The sequence below is a fragment of the Bos taurus genome, chromosome 10, assembly GCF_002263795.3.
Source record: "Bos taurus isolate L1 Dominette 01449 registration number 42190680 breed Hereford chromosome 10, ARS-UCD2.0, whole genome shotgun sequence".
Lineage (NCBI taxonomy): Eukaryota > Metazoa > Chordata > Mammalia > Artiodactyla > Bovidae > Bos > Bos taurus.
Window position 1 is genome coordinate 37,869,100 of NC_037337.1, and position 19,378 is coordinate 37,888,477.

General features: G+C 38.8%; 2 protein-coding genes across 6 annotated transcripts; one reads left to right on the plus strand and one right to left on the minus strand.

The window, feature by feature from the left end:
• Positions 1-607: 607 nt before the first annotated feature.
• LRRC57 (leucine rich repeat containing 57) lies at positions 608-6,002 on the minus strand. Of its 3 annotated transcripts, none has more exons than NM_001031754.3 (6): positions 5,901-5,995; positions 5,556-5,661; positions 5,312-5,450; positions 4,384-4,652; positions 1,993-2,178; positions 608-1,534 (listed from the first exon to the last, which is right to left on the minus strand). In NM_001031754.3, exons 2-6 carry the CDS (start codon positions 5,637-5,639, stop codon positions 1,493-1,495), a joined length of 720 nt encoding a protein of 239 aa, NP_001026924.2. In that variant the 5' UTR covers positions 5,640-5,661; positions 5,901-5,995; the 3' UTR covers positions 608-1,492. The 3 variants fall into 3 exon arrangements, with proteins under 3 accessions (NP_001026924.2, XP_059746279.1, XP_005211617.1); XM_059890296.1 differs by having other exon boundaries at positions 611-1,534; positions 5,908-6,002; XM_005211560.5 differs by having other exon boundaries at positions 611-1,534; positions 5,757-6,002.
• Positions 6,003-6,034: 32 nt separating this feature from the next.
• On the plus strand, positions 6,035-19,296 carry HAUS2 (HAUS augmin like complex subunit 2). Of its 3 annotated transcripts, none has more exons than XM_024997379.2 (6): positions 6,035-6,162; positions 11,205-11,244; positions 11,573-11,642; positions 12,704-12,836; positions 15,276-15,384; positions 17,263-19,296. In XM_024997379.2, exons 4-6 carry the CDS (start codon positions 12,730-12,732, stop codon positions 17,470-17,472), a joined length of 426 nt encoding a protein of 141 aa, XP_024853147.1. In that variant the 5' UTR covers positions 6,035-6,162; positions 11,205-11,244; positions 11,573-11,642; positions 12,704-12,729; the 3' UTR covers positions 17,473-19,296. The 3 variants fall into 3 exon arrangements, with proteins under 3 accessions (XP_024853147.1, NP_001070287.1, XP_059746278.1); NM_001076819.2 differs by having other exon boundaries at positions 6,053-6,162; positions 11,152-11,244; XM_059890295.1 differs by lacking the exon at positions 6,035-6,162 and adding an exon at positions 6,224-6,370 and having other exon boundaries at positions 11,152-11,244.
• Positions 19,297-19,378: the final 82 nt, after the last annotated feature.

Below are 19,378 nucleotides of genomic sequence, written 5' to 3' on the forward strand. Positions count from 1 at the left end.
TAAACTGGCACCCCCATCCCTCCCCTAGTTGAGAAACAGAGAATGACATGGGAAAAAGAGAACCCCTAGACCAGATTTAAGGTCACAGAGACTTTCCCATATAAACACTAGATTCTTGTGATCTCTTGACTTAATGGTTAAACTAGGTTTGTAAAATGAGAACTACCAATACATGGAAATAACAGCCCCTTGGCTGGGACAAAACTTCCGAAAACAGTGGAAGCTTTCTAAATGTTCATGTCAGTAGCAGTCTGAAATTATTTACTTTTATACCTTTAGTTTCTCTTAATAAGCATGGTTCCAGTACCACAAAAATATTTATCAGTCACCTGAAAGCATTTCAGTACTCTTGCAACCTGAACAAGAAGATGAAATATTCCCCCCTAATCAGTTTACTTTTTTGCTTTTACTTTTTGGCTGCACTGTGTGGCATGTGGGTTCCTAGTTCCCTGACCAGTATCGAACCCATGCTTCCTGCAGTGGAAGCAGAGTCTTTAACCATTGGACTCCCAGGAAAGTCCCATTAATTAGTTATTTTCAAAAGGCCATTTACAGGTTAAAGTTCCCCTGTCTTCTCCCTTTAAAGGATTAACCTTTCTTCCAGCCATAGTTATTAAAAAAATCTTTATTTAGTATATTCTCTTATTCAGAGAATAAAGTTGATAAACATAAGTTGTAAAATGTAGCAGTAGTTTTTTGATAGGTAATTTGATTATTAATAGTTATAAATACAAAAAGATTACCAGAAATAAGACATTATTTCTAATAAAACTTCAGGAAAAACTTGATTATTAAAACCCTTGTATCTTACAAATTTTGCATATACAGTTTTAGCTCTTCTCAATAAGGCACCTGCAATAGTTAAAAAAAAAAAATTGCTACTGCAGCCTTGCAGAACACCTCTTAGTGTTGTGTTGTTTCTCTGGCAAAGTACACTGTTATTCAAAAGAGTCATATATTTACATACATCCTAAATTCTAAGAATAAATACTTGGAGGGACTGGAATAAAATCATAAATCCTCAGATTAACCATAGTGGCCTCTCACAAATTACCTGAATTTCATAAAAACATGAAGTGTTAACACAGAGGTGGAATGGCAACTGATTTTATGAAAGCTCACACATTGAAACACATGAAATTTCAAGCTGTTGTGTGGAGCTATTCTGGTACCAGGCAGCATCCCCTCCCTGTATACATAGCAACTAGCTACTGGGTTTCTTAAAGCCAAAGTAGTGATGGTTTTGAAAATCAACATTGTCCTTTGCCCTATCCATGACTCAGAATGGAGGACGCTTCCTGTCTCTTGATTCCTTTTAGCTTATTTAAGATGAGTCTTGGAAAGGAAAACGATCACTGCATGAAATGTGACCTCCTGGAGTATCATCTTCTTACAGCAGACACCCTTGACAACAACAGGAGCCTTTCAGTCAGCCAGATTGCAACAGGTTCCAAGTCAGTGTACTCTATAGTTCCCATGCTCCTGGAGGACATCATGCAAATTTCTTCTTGGTGGCTGTGAACCTCTCCATGTACTAAAAATCATGAAAGAATTAGGTGTTACTATGCCTGAGAAGGTAATTAACTTATTGGTTATTTAGGATTTTTTTTTTAATGGTTATTTAGGACTTGATGATTCTTTTTCCTTTAGGTTTTTATGGTTCTTCATTTCCTACAAAATCTACTTATTCTAGATGGAGATTTAAAGCACATGGTTTTGTGGAGTTTTTTCCTCCTCATATCCTAGTAGGAAACCTATCAAAAGATAAAGATGCTTTACAATAAGCTGTTTAGAGAAAAGAAAAATATCATCTTGGCACAATACCATTTGGCTGATTCTCAGAACCCACCTCCATATTGGGAACAAATCCTATTGACATAAACAGGATTATACTGTACATACATCCTGTATCTGTAAACATTCATGTGGGTTACTTCACCTTTCTCTTCTCTGGAACAGGAACTAGAAATGCAGAAGTACAATAATACATACCTTATCATAGCCTTCCAGTTCTCGAAGTTTCTTAATTTCAAAAAGGTTGCCTTCCACAGCAAGCAGGCAGATCTGCGAATCACTGAGGATGCTCTGTGGAAGCATACTGAGCTCAAGACAGTTCTCCTCCAGACGAAGAACTTTAAGACGAGGACAAGAAGATATCTTCACTGAGATCTGAGATATCTATTGAACAACAGTTTTTTAAAAAGGATAATAAGAAAAAGTACAAGCACTATAGTGATTATTTTTTACTAAATTAAAACAAAAATCTTTACTTGACTATTTGTCCTAGTTCTTTCTTTTACCACCCCCATTTTCTCACTACCCACTCATTCCAGAAGCCTCTTGTGTTACCAAGCTTCTGTTACTACTCCTCCAGTTTTTTTTGGGGAAAAACTTTTGAAGGTCACCAGTGGCTTTTTTTGGAGAAGGAAATGGCAACCCACTCCTGTATTCTTGCCTGGAAAATCCCATAGACAGAGAAGCCTGGTGGGCCCCAGTCCATGGGGTCACAAAGAGCTGGACATGACTGAGTGACTAACACAACACACAAGTGGCTTTTTGGAAACAAAACTCTGATAATAAAAGCACTGTTAATTATAGAAAATTCGAGAATCACGAGTTTAAAGAAAACAGCTACCCGTAACCCATCACTGTAAACATTTTGGTAAATTTACTGCCAATCTTTTATGTGTACGTAAATGCCAACCACTTTTCTGCCAAAGTCAAGGATTCACTGACCTCATTCCCTGTTGCATTTGACTGTGCTGTCAATCCTTTCCTTGAAACTCCCTTTTATACATACTAAGTGTTGTGGTTTGTTTTTTTCCTCCTATTTTTTGAATTACTCCTGATTTTTGGCTTCCCTTCTTGTTTCTATGGGCATTTTTCAAGCAGCAGTCCCTAGTACTTAATATTTGATTTTTCTAAACTTTCTCCTAGGAAAGCCTGTTCATTCAAGCTATCCCTTCTGTTAAACTATGTATCTGCATTCATTTCTGCTCACCTCTATTTCCTCTCCAGTGTCTCTGATTTTCAATACTTTGGATGCTTCACCATCGTGCCCATTCCCAAGAGCACCACTCTTTTAGCTCTTGAGTGCAATACGAAGCAGTTACCTTTGACTTATTCACCTCTTCAGCCCTTTAAATGTGCCAAGTCACCTAGTTATATTTACTCAGCCTAGTAATCATCTCAGACCTTCACTGGGACCTAGTTAAAACTCAAGTTCTCAGGCCCTAGCCCAGACCTACAAAATCAGAAACAATGAGTATGGGGGCCCCATGATCTCTTAACCAGCTGTCCAGGTTATTCTAATGCACACTAAAACCTGAGAACCATTGATTTAATGGAGAATAGGAATGTAGAGCAGGTGTTCAACTTGCTTAGCCAATTTTTTCCCCAAATATTCAGAATGTTTTCCCCAAAAGCTCAAGAACATAAAATAACTACTTTAAGGAAAAGATAAGAAATTCAGCCTCAAAGACTGAATTTCATCCTAAAGTAAGGTCAATACAATCTAGAATAGTTTTGATGAATAAAACTTAACTGCAATCTTTGGAATGTCCTACATCTCTATGCTGTCCAATATGGTAGCCATTAGCCACATATGGTTACTGAGCTATTGAAATATGGCTAGTGAAGCTGAAGAAATGAATTTTTTTCAAGTTTAAATGAATTTTAATGGCCATGTAGCTACTGGCTATTGTAATCGACTATGCAGATTTAGAAGCACAGACTAGAAAACTAAAGACGACCTGGTCTCACTGTGATTAATATTTCATCATTTGTGCTTTATTTCTAGATGAGATATTGTTTCTCCAGTCACCTACATGTTAACCAAAGAGCTTCTGAAGTTAAACAACTTTCAAATACTACAATTAAAGCTATCCAACAAAGAAATGAGCGATCTACAGAAATCTATCACTGATGGTTTTTCAGCAAAAGCACGATACACTTGACATGCCAAAGAAAAGACAAGTGAATGACCCCTGATGTCCAACTCTGAGAACTTACGAGTTTAAGCCTCTTTTCCACTCTATCTTCCTGACATAGTTCCTAGATAGTTCCCTGACATAGTTGCTAGATAATCAGAGGTATTTGAGGACTACCTGAAGAACTCAAGGTTCCTGAGACAGGTTTCATTTTGGATATTACCTCCCATTATCTATCTCACCCTCCAAAGAACACCTACACAACAAACACATCCAGTGTCTCAACTAACTTCATGGTATGTTGGGCTTTGAAATTAGTCCAGTCCATAGAATATATCTCTCTTCTAACCTCTGATACCCCTCTCCATGAATATAGTGTAGAGAACAATTGATTATTCAGGAGACCACAAATCAACATAACACACTGTAGAAAAAAAATTGTTAAGCTCTAGACCTGGTTCTGGTTGAGGTTGAGTTCAATGACCTGCAGCTCCCCGACTGTATCCAGTATGCTCCGAATCTGGTTCTTGGAGAGATCCACTACATCCAGGTGCCGTAGGCTACACAGCTGCGGTGGCAGAGCTCTCAGCTGGTTCCCAGAGAGGCTCAGGGTCTTAAGGGCAGATAGTTGCCCAAAAGTAGATGGCAGCTCTCTCAACTGATTGTTGTTTAGGCTTAGTGTCTCCAGTTTCTTCAGATTGCATAACTCATCGGGAAGAGCAGCTAGCAAAGAAAAATGTAAAAACCTGAATCTGATACAGCTGAAAAACACCTTTGATGAAGTTAAAAAAAAAGTAGTCTGTTACGCCTCATGTTAAATATACATAGGCTTTTCCCATGTTGCCCCATTTTTAAGTATTGCATCTTTACCAACATAGTCTTCAAAAGGTGAGGGTGCCATCAAAATGCAGGAAAACATTATGTGTATAATGGGCTCCTTTTGTGAAGAAGCCACTGCACGATCCCACAGCAGTTTCGTGGGATTGGAAGGCCCTCTCCTTCCCATACCATCTGCCCTTCCAAATTAGCAGCAAAATTAACTGTTTACAGTACACTCCAAAGATAGTCCCTTTCAAGTCCAAATTAACTTCCTATCAATCATTAACCCACCAGAGGAGGCTTATAGATGTAATTCTAAGAGACAGAAAGCCTGGAGGATTCTGCCATTCTCCAGCGTCTGTAGTTCCCTGAAGCTTGTAAGAAAAACCCAAAAAACAAACAAACAAAAAACCCCACCTTTTTTTGTTGTTGTTAGATTCTGATACATTTACTTGAATTCCAGTTTAATAACATTATAATTATACTCCAAACTCTATTCCAAGAGAAAACCCACCCTTCTTAAAGCCAATTACTAGCAAAATTCCCAGGAGCAAAAGCCATACTTAATTTGTTATTGTTCAAGGAGAGGCTCTTCAGCAGAGTGAACTTCCCTATGATCATAGGCGGTAGATTCTCAATCTTGTTGTTGGACAAGTCGATGGTCCTGAGATTGCTTGTCAGCTTCTGCAACTCTGAGGGGAACTGAAGAAAGGGGTTCTCGGAGCAGAGAATCTCTTATCTATTAACTTCACCGCCCGCCGTCCCTCTCCCTTTACACTCCTTGGTTGGATCCCTCCCAGTTCTCACCTCGGTCAGCCCACGGTCCTTAAGTTGAAAGACACCAGTTTTCTGCGCGGTTTCCACATGAGCGCGGAGGGCACTGTTTCCCATCCTAACTCCAAGGCTCAGGTCCCTGCGGGAAGGAAGCGCAGCTGTCACCACTCGGTTCTAGCCGGCACCCAGCCACCCCGTCGGCCTCCCGGCTGCGTCTCAATCCCCAGCTGTCACCTCCTGCCGATCCTGGGATCTTGGAGGCCAGCTCAAGAGTGACAAGAAAGAAACAGAAGAACACCAGGCCCTGCCGACTTTGCAGCTGATCCGAAGCGAGACGCTGCTAGGAGTTGAGGGAAGATCAGGGATCCCCGAACTCGCCTCGTACAGCTCAGCTCACGGCAGGTTCGGCAGGGGAAGACCCGGGATCCGCGCTCACTGGGATGCGCTGCCCAGGCTTCCGCACGGGCGGAAACGCCCTGTGACGTCATCGAGGCGCGCGGTGCGTTCCACTCACTCTGCGCGCCACCCGGGAAGGTGGCTCACAGCCATGGCCGCGGCGAACCCCTGGGACCCGGCTACCGCGCCAAACGCTGCTGGGCTACTGCTGGGCCATTTCATTACATCGGAGTTGGTCACTGAGGTGCGTGGCGACGATGGCGTCATTAAGGAGGTGTACCCGGTGGCGACAGAAGCTGGCTGTGAGGTGGTGGTGCTGGCTGCCGGAGTGGGTGTGAGGGTGCTGGCTGGAGGCCGATAGGGCTGCTTGCTGGCAGAAGTGACTAGGCCGCGGTGGGTTATGCAAAAATGGGGCTCTGAGTAGATGGTGTCTGGCAGGCGAGATATCTCAGGTCAGTTCGTGGGCGATAATAAAAACTAATGTTTCCCCGCCTTTTTTCAATCCAGTGATAGCCGCCTCTAGATTGTATGGATGGCGGGGTTGGGAAATAATGGGTAGATAGTTAAAACGGACGTTCCCAAACGATGCTCACTGTGTAAAATATTGAAGCCTTACGAAGCGCTGGGCCCGGGAGGGCGCCAAGGGAAGCACGCATCTTTACAGGCTAGGGAGTCGGGGGGCTGGGGGGTGGGGAGGGGGTTATTGGCGAGAAAGACCCGAAAGGCCTGGATATGAATGGCAAAACATAACCACAGCACTCCCCAATTCTCATCTTCCTCACTTCTCTCCTGTGTTTTCTTCCTCCCAACTTGTCTAGGGCTCTGGGAGATAGTGAAGGACAGGGAAGCCTGTCATGCTGCAGTCCTTGGGGTTACAGAGTCAGACAACTTGTATAGTCCAGTTCTGTAACAAAGTAATTTGATAAATTCATACTATAAGACATTTTGGATTTGTCAGTCTAGAATGTATTGGTAGAAGATAAACCAAGGGAATAAGTCTCTGGTGAGTTAGGCTGCTGATTGCTTTGGGAAGGATCTTCCTTGTGTCCTTCAAGTAAGGCTAATTAGACATACTTGTTTTGCCAACAGGTAAAATCTACCAATCCATAGCTCCTTAAAACCATCTTATAATCTTACTACACAGCTAGATCCAGTGAGGAAACTTCTCAGATTTGTAGCATGATTCTACTTTAAGCAAACTGTACATATGAAAACCTATTTTTATTATAAGGATTTATCATTCTTTCAGAATGATGTATTATACAATCCCTTTAAACAGTCAGTACACATCATCCAACGTGCGTTAAAAATTAAGAGTGATGCTTAAAACTGTGTGATGTGATATGATACAACGCTTCTAGAAAATATAGCTTATTGAAGCTTTGTTCTATTTTGATCTGTCCATTGGAGAATGGTTTAGTGACAGAAAGGTAGGGTTAATTGTCTATAGGATAATACGGGATACTGCTTTGGCTTATGCCCTGTTGTTGTTGTTGTTGTTCTTACTCTGTGACCCCAGGGACTGCAGCCTGCCAGTCTTCCCTGTTCTTCACCATCTCCCAGAGTTTGCTCAAATTCATGTTCATTGAATTGGTGATGCTATCTAACCATCTCATCCTCTGCCATCCTCTTCTTCTTCTGCCTTCAGCCTTTCCCAGCATCAGGGTCTTTTCCAGTGAGTCGGCTCTTTGCATCAGGTGGCCAAAGTATTGGACCTTCAGCTCAGCATCAGTCCTTGCAATGAATATTTAGGATTGACTTCCTTTAGGATTACTGGTTTGATCTCCTTGCAGTCCGAAGGACTCTGAAGAGTCTTCTCCAGCACCGTAATTCAAAAGCATGGATTCTTTGGTGCTCAGCCAACTCTTACATCCATACACAACTACTGGAAAAACCATAACTTTGACTGTACGGACCTTTGTTGGCAAAGTGATGTCTCTGCTTTTTCATACTCTGTCTAGGTTTGTCATAGCTTTCCTTCCAAGGAGCTTCATAGCTACAGTCACCGTCCACACTGATTTTGGAGCCCAAGAAAATAAAATCTGTCACTGTTTCCAACCTTCTCCCATCTATTTGCCATGAAGTGATGGGACTGGATGCCATGATCTTAGTTTTTTGAGTGTTGAGTTTTAAGCCAGCTTTCTCAGTGTCCTCTTTCACCCTCATCAAGAGGCTCTTTGGTTCCTCTTCACTTTCTGCCATTAGAGTGGTATCTGCATATCTGAGGTTGTTAATATCCTCTTAGTGGCTTTGTGAAAGTGTTAATCACTCAGTCGTGTCCCACTCTTTGCAACACCACTCTTTGTCCCACTCTTTGCAACTGTAACCCTCGAGGCTCCTCTGTCCATGGAAATCTCCAGGCAAGAACACTGGAGTGGGTAGCCTTTCCCTTCTCCAGGGGATCTTCCTGACTCAGGGATCAAACCCAGTCTCCCACATTGCAGGCAGATTCTTTACTATCTGAGCCACCACAGAAGTCCTTACATCCCAGATATTCCAGCAAACTTTGAGTCACAGTGCCTTGATCTGAGCTCCCTCTACTGGCAATACATGTGATAAGAATCCGGACCTAAAAAACCCCCCTCAGAATCTATTTTCTAATAGAAAGGAAGAGTACTACACATACATACTCATATAGTCTATTTTCTGTGTACTGCTCTCTTCCGCACCTCGCTACCATTTTAGAGCCTCTCTGTTATGCTGCCTCCCTTTTAATGTCCCTAGCTAGAATTCTGTATGAAGAAGAAAGGACAGAGAAAAAAAGAAAGGATGCTCACAGATACAAGCATGAACAGATATATAGATAACACAGTGTTATCAGGATTTTTACGTGAATGTCTAGACACGAATGTCCTGGATTTCAACTTGTACCTAGCAGCAGAGTAAACAGAAATACCCTAAACAGATGGCCCAGTGGCATGTAAAGTTCATCTAATATATAATGGTAGTTGTCAATAGTAAAGACTTTCGAATTTTCCAATCCTTGCTTTTTTTTTTTAAGGTGTTCCCTAAGTCACAGTCCTCAAAACAGAATTTCCATTCACTAGAGGAATTTGACTGTTTTTTTCTCTCCTCTCTCCTTTTCTTGAAAATTCTTGTTTTCCCTCTGGTTTCTCTTGCATGTTTTTGGATAAGCTCCATTATCCTGTTGTTGAACCCAAGAGTTTACTAGTTTGCAAACGTGCAACCAAGATTAGTGTACAAACATGGAAGGATGGAGAGGTACCAAAGAAGGAGGAAGTTACAGTGAGAAATAGGAGATGTTTTAATTTACCTTCTTACCTTTAATTTACTTCTAAGAGAGAGCAGAAAGAGTCAGGCCAATATAATGGAAATGCAAATTGAATGTATTCGCATTTCAGTCCTGTTAACACATTGGCAGTATAAAGTTGAACTAATACTTAACCTCCCCAGTCCTCAGGTTTGCCATCAGTAAAATATCGTGTGTTGTCTACCTCAGTGAATGGTATAACTATCTGTCCAGTCACCTGAAGCAGAATCCTTGGGAGTCATTACTGACTTGACTTCATTCCTCATTCCCTGTATCAACTAGGACTTACAAATGCCATCTTCTTAGGAACTAATATCTCTCCCTCCCTTTCCTTTTTAACTGTTACTGACCTAATCCAGTCTTATCTTCTCACCGGGTATGCTGTGGCAGCCACCTGTCTAAATATCCAACCTCCAGTCCAGCTTCACTAGTTTTTTGTCTGTTTGATGTTGTTGGCGCATTACTAGAGTAGGTTGGGGTTTTTTAACCCCACAATGTTGTGAAACTATTTTCAAACTTTTCTTTATTATCCCCAATGGAATCCACATACTCATTAAGCAGACACTTCCCACTCCTTCCTCCCCTCATCTCCATTAATTTTATTTTCCATACTATCTCCATTTACATTTCTAAAATAGGTATTATATATGATTGTGTCACTTCATCAGAAAACTTTAAATTGCCCTCATTTTCTGAATTATGATTGCTTATTATAGCTATCAAGATCTCCCATGATTATGTAGGAAACTATGTTTCCAGATTGATCTTCCCCTTCTCACATATATGTTAGTACTAACTGACAGTTACTGAGCATTTATAATGTCTAGAATACCTTTTCCTTACCATCCATCATGAGCTTGTTAAGGGCAGAGAGCTTGTTTCATTCATCTTTGAATCTTCCATTGTCTAACTCAATGTTTATAAAATTGATTATCATCATTCAGCCAACTTTTGCTATGAAGGGCCGTAGAATAAGTATTTGAGGCTTTTAGGTCCATAGGGTCAAAACTAAGCTATTTCAGTATGAGAACAACATGAGATAAGTAAATGAACGAAGTTGAGTTTCAGTGAAACTTTATTTCTGGACCCTAAAATTTGAATTTCATTTAATTTCCATGTGTCACAAAATATTTTTCTTTTGATTTTTTTCCTCCAACAATTAAGAAACATAAAAACCATTCTTAACCCTTAAGCTACACAAAAACAGGCAATGGGCTGTATTTAATTCATAGGCGGTAGCTTCCCAGCCCCTGGCCTATATGGTATCTGAAGTTCTTTCCTGTGCCAACATTCTAGAAAAGAAAAAGAAAATAGAAAAAACTATGGATGAAGCCAAGAGATGAAAAAGATAATGTTCTTATTCTATGATAACCTGCAATTTAAAAAAGTGATATAACAGACTGAAAGGATACAAAGGAAGTGGGGCAAGGGGGTAGGCTTTTTACAAGAATAATTATGCCTGGACAAAACTATTCCTTTATCTGAGAGAGGAAGGATATGGAAAGAGACAGTATGAATGACTTGTAGCCAACAGAGGTCATTTAATGAATCAGATGAATGATTCTGTGGCCCAGAGTGTTTGATTTTAGCCTCTAATCAGCAAGGCCTAATAGACTAGGTCTTGGTCATTTGTGTAGAAGTGGTTCTCTAGCAAACTCAGCCTTAGAATTCTCTGGTAAACTATCAGTAGTGCCTATCTGGTGTGCATGATGCTTTAGGAAATAGTACAAAGTGATTTTGTTTGTTTTTCTTATTTTTTAAATATTTGGGCAAAGGATTTGTGATAGTGGAGGTTTTAAAAACAGGAAATACACATTGCTACTATTCTGCTCTGTACTTCATTTTTCAGGGGGAGTGCTGGATATATCCTCATATTTTAGAAATGCGGGCATGCTATTCCAGTGCACACAGAAACTTTTTCTGACGTACTACTACTTACTTTGTCTGTTCACTTACCAATAGGAGATGTTAAATATATCTAAGAAATCAACTTCTTGTTTTGTGAACTTCTCCAGACTACAGCAGATAACAGATATTCAAGCTGAAATCTACCAGGTAAATTTTGCTGGAGTTTCTACTTTCCACCTCTACTAAAGGAAAGCATCTTACTTGGTTCCAACAATTTTCTTGCAAGTACAATGGTATCTAGCACATAGCTGTGTAGGCTTTTCTTTGCAGTAGTTAATAACAGTAGTATTCATAGTAGTAATGAGTAGTGGCAATAGCAGCAACAGGGCTTAAACACCAAAATGAAAAGCTTCCATAACAAATCATCTTCCTGCTCCCTTTAAATATTCCTGAGTTAAAGACTGTCCTTTTTTAAAAATCAAAGTTTAAGCTTTTACTTCAGGTAAGCTAAGTGGTATTTTTGTCTCTAATGCAGAAAAACCTGGAAATTGAACTCCTAAGCCTAGAAAAAGATGCAGCAGATGTTGTCCATCCTTCCTTTTTGGGTAAGTGATTTAGTTAAATGAGTAATCATTAGAATGCCAACTTTTTCTTAAGATTACTTTAAATAAGCACCAGGATACAAGGTTATGATAAGTTTTCCAGATATTATGCCAAAGCTAACAAAGTCTGCTTTTCTGTGGGCTTAGCTATTGCAAATAGCATAAAAAGTGGCTGAGGTAGGAGCTCCTCAGTCAGTAGAGCTTAAAAGACAAAGGCTGAAGAATCTTACAGATGAAAGGATCCTAAAGGGACATGATAGCTAAAGCAAAGGGTAGCCATGGATTGAATATTTGATTAGAAAAAAATTTTTTTTGGTATAAATGACATTATTATTATGATATTTGGTGATTAAATATAGGCTGCATTAAATATTGGTAGTATTATACCAATGTTAAATTATCTGAATTTAATAGTAGTGATTTGATTCTCTTATATAACTACACTTGTTGTTACATTAGAGAATGTTCCTGTTTGGGAAGATACATGCTTAAGTTTTAGAAGTAAAAGGTCAGGACATCTGCAGCTTACTCTCAAATTGGTTATGAAAAATATATGTATGTGAGTGTAAAGAAAGAGAAAAAATGTAGCCAAATGTTGGTTCGTGAGTCTAGGTGAAATGTATATGGGAATTCAGTCAGTGAACTTTTCTTGAAACTCTTCTGTAAGTTTGAGATTTTTTTAAAATAATTATTTAAGAGTCAGTTGATAGCCATTAACTGAATTCTGGGGAAAATACTGACATAAAAGTAGCTGATAAGACAAATGTTTACTTTTTAGTGTTCATATAGAATATCAGAGGCAAAGACTTTATGTGAAAAATATGGCTCTGGCTATAAAAAGTAGGAGTAGAATTGGAAAACACTAAGAATTTAGCACTAGATTGGATAGTCAGTAGGAAAGTAAGAGAAAATATTAATAGTTGAAAATGAAACTAGTATTGGGTATTAAAGATAGCAAAGGGGAGATATTTAGGAGAGAAATGGTGGGATTGATTTTTGATGTTGATAGTGATTTCAAAACTTGTCCTGTTGCTAACTATAAATTCTGATTCTGGTTTGTGTAGCTCAAAAGTGTCATAGTCTGCAAAGCATGAATAATCATTTGGAAGCAGTGCTAAAAGAAAAGCGGTCCCTCAGGCAAAGACTGTTGAAACCCATGTGCCAAGGAAACTTGCCTATTGAAGCTGTTTATCACAGGTTAGACTACAAAGTAGACATTAACAGTTACATGTTTCCTGAGGGTAGTTTTTGTTTAGACTAGTAATTATTTCATAGCATAATTCATTGAATAGTATATGAGTGATTGTATCTGTTATTAATGCTGATACATTAAACCAGAAAGAAAACCCTTTACTTTTAAAGAATTATAGCAATGGTGAAGAGAAAGGCATTTCTTTTGCCCAGTGTCTTGGAAATTATAATGACTTTAATGAAAGAAATTAGATTTATAACATAGTAAGGTAGATGGCACCCCATAGTAAGGCAGTGGCACCGCACTCCAGTACTCTTGCCTGGAAAATCCCATGGACGGAGGAGCCTGGTAGGCTGCAGTCCGTGAGGTCGCTAAGAGTCGGACACGACTGAGCGACTTCACTTTCACTTCTTACTTTCATGCATTGGAGAAGGAAATGGCAACCCACTGCAGTCTTCTTGCCTGGAGAATCCCAGGGATGGCGGAGTCTGGTGGGCTGTCGTCTATGGGGTCACACAGAGTCGGACACAACTGAAGCGACTTAGCAGCAGCAGCAGCAGCAAGGTGGATGAAATCATTTTTATTGTGTATAGACAGTTTTCTGTGATGTAAATTTATTATGTTAATATCTGTATATAAAAATTCTGTTGGGGGAGTTTAAGCAGGGACAGATGAACACAGGGTCAACTAAAAGGAGGAAAATTACAATTCTGATCTCACCTGTGCTGACTGTATGCCTCAGAGCCTTGGTCAAATGACTTAAGTTTTTTTGTTTTTCCAGGTGTGCAAAGATATATTTTAATCCTCACAGAGTTTTTACATACACTTTGAAATTTATAACAACTATCAGACCACGGGTGTTTTTTCATCCCATTATAACAGCAGGAGTTCACATCAGAGTTCATTAGTTTATGTCAAGTTCCACCCTGACAGATCTGCAAGATCATATCCCCTCAAAGTCAGAATTTAAGATTTCACATGAAATATTAATCTCTTACTCTTTCTCTCCAACAAACATACATTATATACAAATAATGTTGTGTCTCTCTTAAGGATGTGATAGTGATAATGTGATTTAGTTTTTTTCCATGCAAGGATTTGCAAAATTGGTTTTGTACCTCAGTGTTACAAGAGGGTTGTGGTCAAAGGAGATTTCCTTTGGAGAGTTGCTAAAGTGTTATGTTATGTCTGCCTTATTCTGCCACAGGGAGATGAGGGGGTTTCCTTCCCCCTTCAATTTAAACTTAACAGAGCCCAGACTGTGTCTCCTGGAGTCTATGGAGCCCAAAAATCAATACCAAACACATATGAGGAAAAAACAAATGAAACTTGCCAACTATCTGCCTAACAGAGAGGTTGTCTACTTGAAAGTTACACAGTCGTGTCTGACTCTTTGTGATCCTATGGACTGTAGCCTGCCCGGCTCCTCTGTCCATGGAATTCTCCAGGCAAGAGTACTGGAGTGGGTTGCCATTTCCTTCTCCGTGACTTAAGTTTTTATCTTAGCTTCCCATTCCATAGAAGGGGCATGCTCTCTTTTTCTCAAAGGAGAATGGGAAGTATCAAATTGAAAGTGTAGGTTATTAATAATAAATAATAAAATTAAAAAGCAGGCATCTGGGGATCTGATTGCTTTCTCCAACCAGTGTCTTACTAACTGACCCTGAGCTGATCAGTATTTCCTTTTAAAAAAAAAAAAAAAATTATTTATTTGGCTATGACAGGTCTTAGTTACAGCATACAGGATCTTTAATTGTGGCATGCAGGATCTAGTTCCCTGACCAGGGATGGAACCCAGGCCCCTTGCATTGGGGAGTGCAGAGTCTTAACTGCTGGACCACCAGGGAACAGTATTTCCTCTTAAATGTCAAATCTTTTACCTTACAGTCAAATAATAGATATACAAATCCCATGCTTGTGAATATATTCAGTATAGTAAAACATCATTAATGTATATACTATACATTATAAATATCAGAAGAACTAAGTAATAATTTGAAGGCATTTTGCAAATACAAAGATTTAAAGTAGTTTCATGTGTAGGCTATTTCAGTGAAGCACATTTATCCTTGTTGTCTTCACCCTTCACCAAGAAGAAGTGGATTGAAATGGAATGAGGTTTTACCTAGAGAAATTTTTTTACTTATGTGAGAAAATTATTAACATTCATGTTTGTCTAATATTAGGTAACAGTAGACACGATTAGTGTTGTCTCTCTCTGTTTTTCTGTTTGGATGACAAGCTAATCCTGTTTAAAATGAAAGAGAAGGACCTTTTTTATCACTGATATTTCCATGAATGCAGAAAGGTTATTAATGACTCATTGGGTAGATTGTAATTCTCTTATTTCATATTAAAAGTTCTAATTAAAGGGAAAAAAGAAAACACAAAATATCTGAAGTGGAAAAAAAAATAGTTGACTTTTTTTTTTCTCCTTCTTTCAGATACATGGTGCATTTGCTGGAATTGGCAGTAACTTTCATTGAGCGATTAGAAGATCATCTTGAAACAATTAGAAATATCCCTCATTTAGATGCAGATCTAAAGAAAATGGTGAGTATTACCAATAGCATTTAGGTACTTCATCATCTCCTTTCACCTTGCTTAACTATCATTGATTCTTTTATACTAGAATCTCAAATGTGTGATCTCTCTGTTTAACTTTTTGATGGCTAATATTATCAGTGAATTATTTTTTTAATCAGATGTGATCAATCCCTTCCCTCAGATTCTCAAGGTATATATTCTTGAGAATATATATATATTCTCAAAGCTAATATTATCAGTGAATTATTTTTTTAATCAGATGTGATCAATCCCTTCCCTCAGATTCTCAAGGTACATATTCTTGAGAATATATATATATTCTCAAAGTATATAAGATACTTTCTACTTTATAGTATTATTTGGCCAGTTAGTACAGCTGCTGCTGTTGTTGCTGCTGCTGCTGCTAAGTCGCTTCAGTCGTGTCCGACTCTGTGCGACCCCATAGATGGCAGCCCACCAGGCTCCCTCGTCCCTGGGATTCTCCAGGCAAGAACACTGGAGTGGGTTGCCATTTCTTTCTCCAAAGTATGAAAGTGAAAAGTGAAAGTAAACTTGCTCAGTCGTGTCCGACTCTTAGCGACCCCATGGACTGCAGCCCACCAGGCTCCTCTGTCCCTGGGATTTTCCAGGCAAGAGTACTGGAGTGGGGTGCCATTGACTTCTCCGAGTACAGCAGAGAATGATAAAGAAGATGCTATCTATTAAGCACAGAAAAAGGTGATTACTTTCACTTTTAAGAAGATTGGGACTAGAATAGGAAGTAGGAATACTTCAGTAAAGTTTTAAATAGGAGTTAGAAACAAGCTGCATCTTGAAGAATTAGTGAAAAAGAGTAGTTAAGCCAAAAGCAGTTTGAGAGAAGACATGAAAATTAGAGAGCATAGGTATTTGAGGGAAGAATGGTACTCCAGTTGATTTTTTAAGGGTATTGAGAGGGAGATTGGCTCAGGGTTAGTTCATGGAATATTTTGAAAATCAGACTAAGAAGTTTAGACTTTGAGTATTGGGGAACTGTTGGATGTTTTTTTCATTTGTTTTTAGAGTAGTGCACAGAGGGTTGATTTACTTAATCAGAACTGTAGTTTAATCATGGAGAAAACAACTGGGTAGAGTAGACTGAGCCTTGTCACTCCCAAGTATGAGCATAGCATCAGTATCTCCTGGAACTTTGTTAGAAATGCAGAACTTCTTCACCTTAGACCTTCAGTATCTGAATCTATAGTTTAACAAGTTCCTCAGGTGATTTCTGTACACATTAAAATTTGCTGAGCTGTGGGTTAGAGGACTAGGTAGAGGAACCAACGGCAAGAAACTTGGATAATAAATACAGTTTTTCAAATGAAAGATTTAAAGCATCTGAATACAAAGGATTGTGCTGATTATTTTAGATTCTGGAGGTCAAGTTTCTATCACATGGCTACTATTTGGACAAATGACACATCCAAGGAATGAAGTTTCTAGCCTTGGGGACTTGAGGATGAGTAGTATCAAGAGATTAAAGAAACCAATAATTTTATTTTCTGACATGTCTTATACAGAGAGTAAATGTTTAGTCATGGTTTGTTGAACTGTAGTTAAATTGAGTTTGAGATACTGAATATGCATCTAGATGGAGATTTCCAGAAAACTGAAATGTAGGACTGAACTTTAAGAAGGTTAGTTTGACAGTATAGACTGTCATCTACATGAAGGTGATCAGTAAAGACAAAGGAGAGTTGAGCTCAAAGAAAAAAAATGTGTAGGAGATTTAAGGAGCCTTTGTATTAAGAGGCTGGAAAAGATAAGTTGTTAACTTTTGGTGTCATAATTATGATGATACAGTAATGATGTATTAATGATAGACATGGTTTCTCTCCTGTTTTCCCCTTCTTTCATATGTTACAGAGCACAGCTTTAGCAAAGATGGATATATTGGTGACTGAGACAGAAGAACTGGCAGAGAATATACTCAAGTGGCGAGAACAACAAAAGGAAGTTTCCTCTTATATCCCCAAAATATTAGCTGAAAAAAATTCTCTTCATAAACATGATGTTATAGTGCCTCCTTTACCTCTTACTTCTAAAGTTAATGTTCAAACTATTAATGCCAAGTAATTATCAACTGTTTATTTTTATTTAATTATATGTAATTGTGTGAAGCCCATTTCTAGTCAATTATAACACAGGTATTTATAGACTTTGCCACTAGCCAAACTGAAAGAGCCCTCTTTATATTGAAATACTAAGATTCCAAGTTCATTAAGACAAAACTGAGTTTTCTTTTGTTTTCCATGTATTTTTATTCCACTTTTCAGTAAAGCTCAAATATAAGTATGGCAGTTTATTAACATGAGTGCATTAATCATATCTTAGGTAGCAGACTTTATTATGTTTTTTAAAAATGCATGTTTTTGAATTACAAGAGTCTAGAATCTCAAAGTATGTTGATTATTCCTATGGGATTGTCACTAAGTGTGCAGAAGAATAACAGCAGATCAAAGGCCTGCTTGTAAAGTTGGACCTTGGCTGGCATCTGGAAACTTAGATTCCAAGAGGGTTCCCTCCACTCTCGTCAGTTAAGAGTTGCTTGCTGTGACTAAGGTGTTTGTACAGTGTGGTTTGTGCTAACACATGCCTTCTTCCTGGGAATCTAGAATTTGCATATATGCTAGGAAGGATGTACCTATGTGAATAGCCCACAATAACAACCCTGGCACAGCTTGTTTCTTTGTTTTGTATTGTTTTGGCCCTGCTGTGTGGCTTGTGAGATCTCAGTTCTCCAGCCAGGTATTGAACCCGGGCTGTTGGCAGTGAAAGCATGGAGTCCTGACCACTGAACTGCCAGGGAATTCCCTGGCGCTGCATCTTTTGTTTTTGTTTGTTTGTTTGTGGCACTGCATCTTTAATGAGGTTTTATGGGAGACAACCTTTCACACATGTCACAATTCAGTTGCTGGAGGAATTAAGCACATCCTGTGGGACTCTATTGGCAGAGGACTCTGGAAGTTTGTGCCTGGTTTCCCCCCCGACTTTGCCCTGTACACCTTTTGCTTTGCTCTTCTGCTTTGAATGCTTTTGCTGGAGCACACATCATAGCCATGAGTACAGTGATATGCTGAGTCCTATGAGTCCTCCGAGCATCTCATCAAACCAGGGTGGCAGGGAAAGGGGTTTATGGGGACCCGACATATGAAGCAGTTCCAGAGGGTATTCACTGGCAGCCTTAGAAACAGGCCAAAAAGCAAAGTAGAGCAAAGAAAAGAAAAAGGCACATTATGGTAAAACTTTGAGAGGTTTTACCTCACAAGTTGCTCAGATATTTTACATATCAGAGTTTATTATGCATACAAAAGAGACTGGGTATACTAAGTCTTAGGATGTATTTATTTGTATCAGGAGTAAAACTACTCTTGGCTTATTTTCAGACGTAAGGTTCTCTTTTGCTTTAAATGTATGCTTCAGTATTTTTATGCTATTGCATTCTCTATCACCGGAATTCACTTATCCTTGTAGTCAGCACACTCTTAAAGACAAGAAGACCTCAACATAGTGGGTGAGTTAAGTAGTTATCCATAAGGAAACAGTATCATTACCCAAAACTATCCTGCTAAAACAACATGTTTTGAAGCCTGTTTTGCTGACCTTTGCAACTGGGGTATAGAAGAGTTGTCATAATGTCTTGAATATTGCTGAACATTGCCTAGACACCCCAAGCAAAACTTTTAGTTGTATTTCATTAGAAATCCATTCAAGTCCATTCTTGGTTTCAAACATCTTACTAAGCATTTTCTTCATGTAATTTCATATATGTATATATGAGTATATATATTTTTTATGTCACAGTTATTGATATATATGATTGTTTTCAGTATTATTTTTGCCTTTTTTTGTCTTTTATGTCTTTTTCAAAATAAATAAACATTTAGTTCCTAACTAAAATTTTGTGGTCCTTGTCTGAATTCTGTATTGAAAGGACAGATCCTTTATTTAGCATACACAGTTAAAAGTATAAGGATACAGG